At 38.4% G+C, this 9,136-nt stretch overlaps 1 protein-coding gene across 1 annotated transcript; it reads left to right on the top strand.

Moving 5' to 3' along the window:
* The first annotated feature begins 6,815 nt into the window (after nucleotides 1-6,815).
* Nucleotides 6,816-8,099, top strand: LOC120287416 (disease resistance protein RPM1-like). The gene has a single exon (XM_039300202.1). It carries the CDS (start codon nucleotides 6,816-6,818, stop codon nucleotides 8,097-8,099), a length of 1,284 nt encoding a protein of 427 aa, XP_039156136.1.
* The last annotated feature ends 1,037 nt before the right edge of the window (nucleotides 8,100-9,136 follow it).

Raw genomic sequence — 9,136 nt, 5'->3', positions numbered from 1 at the left:
GCGACTCCATTTGGATAAAGCAACGGAAACAGAGAGCAACTTTTGAGGAAGTGTCACCTCTCCAAGTTGAGAAGAAGTCCATGATTCAGCAATAATGGAACGACGGTCGGTATCCACGGAGCCAAAAAGCTTCAAAATAGAAAGATTTTCGCCGTTTGCAATTAGGAAGAGCTTCCGTAGACAAGAGGAGAGGGCTGTGATCGTAGCCGAGGGCTGGGAGGGCAAGTACTTCAGCAAGAGGGTAAGCCAATCTCCAATTGTTTGTGCAAAACATTCTGTCTAATCTTGCCTTTACCAAAGCATCACCTTGTCTGTTATTTGACCATGTGAAGGCACATCCTTTGCTGCCAAGGTCCAGAAAATTACAGTCATTTATAACATCACGAAAAGAAACCATTCTATAAGACTCGGCAGGACATTTGCTGACTTTCTCCCAAGAATATAAAACTTCATTATAGTCCCCTGTACATAACCAAGGAAGCGAGTTGAAATTACTAATGCGTCTCAAAACTGTCCACAGGTGTTGTCGAAGAGAATATCGAGCAGGAGCATGTAAGCAAGTCAGACGCATAGTAATGCCAGAATCAAGATCAGTGCAGATGGAGTCTAGCATATCAAAAGACTGGTAAGTAATGTCCAAAGAGACCTTGTTAGACCAAAAAAGGGCTAAACCTCCTGCCAAACCTACTGGCTCTTGAATAAACCCTGCTGAGAAATTGAGTTTACGTTGAATAGACCAAATCTGCTGAGTCTGGTTTTTTGTTTCCATCAAAAAAACAATATCGGGCTTCTCTTGGGTCACTAAGACCCTAAGCGCTTGAACGTCAGAGGATTGCCCAACCCCTGACAGTTCCAACTTATAAGTCTCATGGTGCCCCTGGTGGCTTTTTAGGGCCAGCCACCAGAGCCCAACATGAAGATGTGTCAACCTCAGCGATAGGAGTATCCTGTAAAGCAGATTCATCAAACTGCTCCTGTAATTGATGCCGAACCTCTTGATGCAGGGAGCGTTTGATCTTCTTAAGAGGTCCTGATCGTGCATTAAGATGTGAGTATTTAAGCTTCTTCTTCACCTGAGTAGAACTAGCAATAGGTGGGTGTGCCAAATTATGTTGCTGATCCCTAGACTGACCATCCTGAGTAGCTGGAATTGTTTCTATGACAATAGGATCTTTAACTGATGTTTCCATAGTTTGTTTACCTTTATTTTTGTGTGCGGAAATATCAGATACATCATGGATAGATGGTTTCACTGAAGTAGCAGGTATGGCAGGAACCGAGTCCAACACAGGGATAATTGCAGAAGAGCTTTGAGGGGTCTCAGGGATAATCTCTGTATCATAAAAGGTACGCCAGAAAGGACTATATTCCCGTGCCTCGGCTCTCAACCAAGATCCATATAAGAACCTGATGTCATCTAATTTAGTTTCATCACAGGGAAAAGTTTGACAGGCCGTAGTATAGTGTCCGAGTATACCACAGGAATAACAGTAATATGATAAGCGTTCATATTTAAAGTCCAACCAAAATTTTTTCCCTGCAACCTTGAGGAGAATCCCTATTGTCAGCGGTCGTTGAAGGTCCAATTGTACCCTTGCCCTCATTGCTTTAAGCGGTAGTCCTTCTTTGTTAGTAATGCTAACTGCAGTGACCTGTCCTATATGACCAGCTGCCCGACGAATAATAGTTTTTGTGCAACGCTCTAGCGGCAAGCCAACTATTTGGACCCAGAATGCACAGGTACTAAAGTCATAACAAGACAGAGGCGTGTTGGCTATCCAAGGTTTCAAGATAAGTAGATGATTTCCAAACAACCAAGGTCCGTTATCTATAACTCGTTGCTTGACATTAGAAGATTTAAATTTGATAATAAACAATCCTGTATCACCTTGTGAGAATTCCACCAGGTCAGTGCGCCAAGCCTTTTTCATAGTCGTCTGAAAAGCCGGAAAATTGACTGTGGGATTGTTGAGAAGCTTACCCACCAGAGTGAGCTGACATTCCTCAATTTTTTCAGGAGGTACCTCCTCATCACATATCTCAATTGACTCTTCGGACCAAAGGCGACCCATGCAACTACATAAAGCTGCCAGACGAGCATCATCTGCGTCAAGTGGATGGTCCATTGCAAGAGGACGAAAAGCTAACCGAACTAGAAGGGCTCAACAGGAGACCCAGTGACAAAGAATACCAGCCATGCGAAGACAAGAAGAGAGGAAACAACCAGAGAAGCAATACAAGTGAAAGTCGAGAGAATTTAGCAAAAAGGTGGGGCCGATGGTGACATGCAGAGGAAACCGGGTGAGTGTAAGTGCCGATAGAACCGAGAAATGAAAGGATGGAGAGGGTTCGACGGAAAATTTGAGATTAGCATATTCGAAACACACAGGAAAAAGCAAGGAGGTAGAAGATGGTGAAGTAGAAGAAGGAACTATCATGTCGGTAGAAACACTCTACAGAGCGTAGAGAGAGAAACTACCATTTCAGTAGGAGCCGCTCTCCACTTGACTCGCGATTTCTCAGGTTTGTTTTAATCCAGTTTTCTTATTCGCTAATAGTTTAAAAGTCACCGTGCATTGTCTCTAGATTAATTGCCTATTTCACAGGAAAAAGTTATTCCTTGACATTTTCTTGTAAAAAGTTAAGATTTTTATTGGATGTTAGAAAGACGTCAAAATATTATATAAGAACTTGATCTTATATATTACTCTTCTTTATATTTGGAAATCTCGTCTGCTTAAATAAAATTTAATGTGTAAGCGCTACCAAAAGGTCTGAAAGAGAGTCTTCTTTTTCCCGCTTAAGTGAAAAAGGAGAGTCCGTTGCTCATCTGCCTTCTGCAGTTCCACTTCCCTTTCTCACCTCGGCTTGTTGAAATGGCGTCTCTCATAGGTCTCGTGCGAGGATTTGCCCGAGGAATGAAGAACGAGAGAGAAAATGGTTGAAATCGACGACCAAAGGAAGCACAAATATAAAGATTACAGATAAAGGAGGCCGGTTACTACATTAACAAATGCAAAATTTCTTTATTTAGTCGACTAATAAGTGCTCGTAGAGCACATTCCTCATGTACTAGGATTTGATATTGTTTTTCCTTGATGGATTTACCATAGACTGACATATTTTTTAGTCTAGATTTACTCACCTTCTTCTCCCACCCAATTCAAGTTTCCCTTCCTCTTTACCTTGTTTCTGTTTTCCCTTCTTCCTTGTTTGAATAATTAGTGGTTCCATCCTCATCCCACGCGGCCCTGGCACTTCCGCCTCCCATGCTACGTTGAACTCAAAGAATTCTTATTTTATTTTTTATTTTTTGGTACTTTAACAATCTCGCTCTTCATATGAAGTTTTGCACAAGTATCAAATGGGGAGTGTTGGTTGGTTGTTTGTAAAACAAACAAAGTGTACATTTCCTTATCCCAAATAGGAAAGTTGAGAGAAAATAGACCAATTTATAAGTGAGTTTTTTTTGTAGTGTGTTTATGGAAAATGTTGAGATGTGGGCTAAATTTCACAATACCTGCGTGTGGGTACATATATAATTGTGCGATTTTGATTGAAAGGTTGTTTTTTGTTTATTAAGTATTTTTTGGATATTATGAAAATTCGAAATTTTATTTTTAAAAAATTAAATTATTATTATTATTATTACTATTTTTATTATTTCGAATTTTTATATGTGTCTTATGAAGATAACTTTTGAAGTTATACCTATTTAGATTGTAACATTTCACGAAGGGTTACCGATTCATTTTGCAACTTCTTCCGAAGGGATATCTTTGTTCATTTTGCAACTCCTTCTAAAATAATACATTTGTTCACTTTGCAACCTTTTGCAAAGAGTTGCTTATATATATATATATATATATATATATATATGAACAAGTATCAAATCATTTTTAATATTCTTTTCGAAATTACGGCCATTTTTTAATTGTTTCCCTAAGAAATACTATAATTGTTATATAATATTCTCATTTAAAACTTTATTATATGCTAGAGGATATTTGCCAGTGACAATTAGTAACATTTGAGGCAAATAAATCCTTTAAAAAAGTAATATTATGCTCAAAATCCGACTTGATTGCTCTATCAATTCGAAGTCATATTTTCCAATGCTCAAGACTTTCAAATGTAAAAAACGTTTTATTTGTAGAATAGATTTAACACGAAATGAGCATAACAAGTAAGTATTAAGTTATTAATGATATATGAAATGGTTAATACTTTAAAAAACCCCAAATTGGTACACGTGTAACAAATTTACCCAAAACTATTTTTTTTTATCACGAAAAACCCTAAACTGATACACTTGTGATAAATTTACCCCGACTGACCATACAAAACCCTAAACTAATATATTTATGACAAATTTACCTCAAACTAATTTATTCAACCGCTAAAAATCCCAAACCGGTACATTTATAACAAATATATAACATGTTAAATTGGATTAATACCATAAAAAATCACAAAAATTGTAACTGTAACAAACGGAGAATAAAATCCCAAATTAGTATACCGGTCAAGTGTCACATGTCATTTAATTTAATAATTTTATAGTAAAATTTAAAAACTAATATAATGTAAATTTATCATAAGTGTACCAGTTTGGAGTAAATTTGTCAAATGTGTATTGGTTTAGGGTTTTTGATGGTAAAAAAAAATTAGTTTGGGGTAAATTTGTCACATGTCTTGGTTTGAGGTTTTTCAGGGTATTAACCCTATATGAAATACTTGAATACCTTTCTTGAGTTCTTGCCTAAGTCATTTTTTTATCACAACTTTGTTCACATGTCCTTCAACTCTCGAAAGGTAGTGATCCAATGAAACAAGAAGTATCTAAAAACGGCAGATATTCCATGACGACAAAGGCTGAGAAATCATCTAACCTCTTCTCCACCCACAATTCCATTTTTCGATTGTAGCCTTCCATGTTTGGGAATAAGGAAAATAAAAGAAAGAAAATTCGTATATGAAGACAAATTGGAGTAGCTAGCGGTTAACGTAAAAGCGAGAAATGCTTGTGGTATGAAATAGTAGGCAAACTTCAATAGCAAGATCGGTCGGAGTCGATATTTTGTGAAGTTTCCAAACTAGAAGATAATTTAGAAAAAGAAATAGAATAAAAAGGAATGAAGTGTGTGGACTTACTTTAATAAAGAAGAAGGGATATTGAGAGGTACTTAATTTGATCTTATAAAATTATTTGATTGTATTCTATATAATACCAATTCAACCCATTTCATAAAAAGCTTAACATCTTTAAAAAGTGAAAAAGGGGATGAAGTCTTATCGATCTTTTTCTTTCTCCGACTCTGCCTTTGTCCATGGCAACGCGAGGTGGAAAAGCTGAAAGAAGAGTTCCTTTTCTGCTGCATAAAAGGATTCATAACTAATCTCCATGAACAAGTATGAACACGAAATCTTCTATCAAGCAAGAAAAAGATTAACATACAATCTTTAATTAATTAGCAATTGACTGACTAGGAGCAGTTGCGGATGCTTTTAGTCATTGTCTTATCTTCTTTTCGACCCTACCCTCTAATCAATTCGGATTTGTTTGGCTTGGTCCTTTCACGAATGACGTGTATTTTACTTTCTTAATTTCTTAATCGCTTAATAGGACAAGCATATCAAATTCGCTTTTAATTGTTAAATTCATAATGAAGTTGGAAAGGGAGGTAGTGATGAATAAATGGCCGTTGTTGTTGCCCTTTGATCCATTCCACGTTAGCCCACATGCCAATAATTACATGTAAAACAAATTTATTTTAGATCGATATGATTTTTTTGAATTATTCTCTTCGAATTTAGAAATTTAATTGATACATTATCTTTTGAATAGAGATATAATTTGTTAGATAACACAAAATGAGCAAAAACGCGTCAATACTATGTTATTAATGGTACATAAAATAACTCGCATACCTTCCTCAAGTTCTTGACCTGGTTATTATATTACAACTTTGTTGGCATATCATTCAACTACTAAAAAATGAGTAAGCCAATGACAAGAGAAGCATATACAAAATCGCCGGACATTCAATTGATGACAAAGGGTCAGAAATCTCTCCCGCCGGCCCCCCGGCTCGCAGCACGCCAAGTTTGAAGGAAAAAACAGAAGAAAACTCATATGTGAAGACAAACAGAGTAGCTAGTGGCTACTGATTTTTTAGGGATTCTGATTTTTTATTCTTATTATTTTTGGACAAAAGTGTCCCTGTTCCATCCTAGAAAAACAATTTGTTCGCTGGCAATTTTTTTTTTTTTTTGAGCAAATGTTCGCTGGCAAGTTTAGAGAAAAACAATTTGGCCGCTAAAACTCTTATGTACAAAAAAGTTGATTATGAATTTTTAGAAAAGAGCCCTATTTAGATCTACTATTGAGAATTTCCCCTAGTTTTTATCTTTTTGGGTTTTGCTCTCTCCACCTCAAATACCGCGTCCATTGTTGACTGGACCGTGATTTGACGTCACGAGTACCAAATTGCCAAGATCGATGAATAAAAAATGCGGTCGTCGGTGGGAATCATGTATGCAGCAGTGCGATATAATATACCTTTACTGGGAACGAACGAAATACAGCTGGTTTTACTTGGCGGTTTTGCTGAACTAGCGCAATCATCGCTGCGCCATCAGAGGAAAGCAGTCATAGGAAGCCTTCACCCGATAGATGAGCGCAAAGCCCATTTGGATGTCCATTCGAAGGATTCTTTCTTTTGCTCTCTGACGGTACTAGCAAACTGTTATAACCTATTTCCTTTCCTTCTTACCTGAGTTTTGATCTCGTGAGATCAGTGAGCGAGAGAAAAATGGCAGACTCCGCAGTGTCCTTTTTGGTTGAGAAGCTCGCTATTTTGGTCGAGAAAGAGGTGAAACAATTGAAAGGGGTACGTAGAGAGATTGAATTCATCAAAGATGAGTTTGAGCACATGAAGGCCTTCTTAGAAAGGGCCGAGTCGTCGCAAGAAGATGACCCTCAGTTGAAGATATGGGTGAAACAGGTTAGAGAGGTTGCATACGACACGGAGGATGTTCTGGATGAATTCATGCTCAACTTGGCAAAAGATCACGGGCATGGGTTCATGGGTTACTTTCGCAAGATCAAGTCATCCATACAGAACTTGAAAGCACGCCATTGTATCTCCTCCGACATAGCTGATATCAAGTCAAGAGTCAACAACATCGCCGAAAGGCGTCGACGATACAATTTCACAGGGCAAAGTGCGATCTCATCCACCGGAGGCACCTCACAGCACGTCCTGAGGGAGGATGGTTTTCTAGGCGAGGAAGGTGAACTGGTGGGGATTGACGAGCCGGTGGAAAATCTTATTAAGTGGCTTCTCGATGAAGAATCCGGGCTTGAAGTTGTATCAATCTTAGGGATGGGGGGTTTAGGGAAGACCACTCTAGCAGGACGAGTATACAACGATCAGCGAGTAAAAACCTTCTTCCAAAGCCATGTATGGATCAAAGTCTCCCAGTCCTATAAGATTGAGGATATTTTGAGGGACATGATTGTACAACTTCATAGAGAATTTAGGCAAACGATCCCTCAAGGAATCGAAATCATGAGAAGCACGAGTCTCAAGCAGATAGTGAAAGACATTCTACAACAAAAGAGGTATGTCATTATTCTAGATGATGTATGGGGTAAGGATGCACTAGAAGGTATAAAAAATGCAATGCCCAATAGCTGTTTAAGTAGCCGAATAATAATCACCACTCGCATAACTGACATTGCTACCGCCTCATCCAACCAATCAAAAGTTTATGAACTTATGCCCCTATCTCCAAAGGGATCACGGTCCTTATTAGGCAAGAAAGCCTTCTTTGGGAATCCTTGTCCTTCTCACCTAGAAGAAGTTTCTGAATGGATTTTGAAAAAATGTGAGGGTTTGCCACTTGCCATTGTGGCAATTGGTGGTCTACTCTTTGGAAAAGATGTTCAGGAATGGGAGATGATTTCTTGCAACCTTGCTGCAGAATTAGAAAGCAATGATGTGATGCAAAATTTCAGGAAAATTCTCAGCTTAAGCTACAATGATTTGCATTATAACTTGAAAAAATGCTTTATGTACTCGGGAGTGTTTTAAGAGGATTGTGTGATTGAGTGTGCAACACTTATCCGTTTGTGGATTGCAGAAGGGTTTGTTAAGGAAAGAGAAGGAATGACACTGGGAGAGGTTGCTCAAAGATACTTGAAGGAGCTTGTTAATAGAAGTTTGGTGCAAATTGTAGAAACAACTTTAGACAGACGGATAAGAAGTTGTAGGATACATGACCTAATGCGTGAAAGTATCCTTTCTAAGCTAAGGGATATAAACTTTATTTCGTTTGCATCCGAGCAGAAAGTAGAATTGCACGAAAGAGTTCGGCATCTATCAGTCCAATATACCTACAATGATGTATTGAAGCAACTAAATCTCCCCAGCCTACACTCTCTGGTCATTTTTGAGTCAGCAACATTGTCCAGCTCATATGAGCAATTTGTCCCAAGTGGCTGTCGACTGTTGAGGGTGTTAGATCTAAGAGATTCACCCCTTCACGAGTTCCCCCAACAAATACTAGTTATGTTTCACTTAAAGTATCTAAGTTTGAGAAGGACTAAAGTGCATATCATTCCTAGATCAATTGGGAAACTCCAAAATCTAGAGACTCTAGATCTCAAACAAACGTTGGTCTCTGAGTTGCCTGTGGAGATAACCAAGCTCAAGAAACTGCAGTGTCTGTTGGTGTACAATCGTCTAGATCTTGGACCTTCTAAACCCTTTTGTGCTATTACGAGATTTTCAGCTCCCCGGGGCATTGGAGCACTCGCATCATTGCAGAAACTGTACTATGTAAAAGCTAGAGTGGTCGGGGCAATAATACAATGCAAGAGCTAGGAGAGTTACAACTAAGGAGGCTGGGCATAACGGATGTGACGAAAGATGATGCAAAGGAACTATGCCACTCCCTCAAGAAGATGACCAAGCTTCAATCATTAGATGTGACTGCAGTAAGTGAGTTTGAAGTTATTGATTTGGATTTTCCATCTTCACCACCATTGCTCCTTCGAAGTCTATATGTAGAAGGATGTCTAAAGAAGCTACCTATTGGCTTCCTCTACTAAACAATCTGGCTAGACTAC

This window comes from Eucalyptus grandis, chromosome 8 (genome assembly GCF_016545825.1).
Source record: "Eucalyptus grandis isolate ANBG69807.140 chromosome 8, ASM1654582v1, whole genome shotgun sequence".
Classification (NCBI taxonomy): domain Eukaryota; kingdom Viridiplantae; phylum Streptophyta; class Magnoliopsida; order Myrtales; family Myrtaceae; genus Eucalyptus; species Eucalyptus grandis.
Note: the sequence above shows the minus strand (reverse complement) of the source record. Positions and strands in the feature narration are given on the sequence as shown.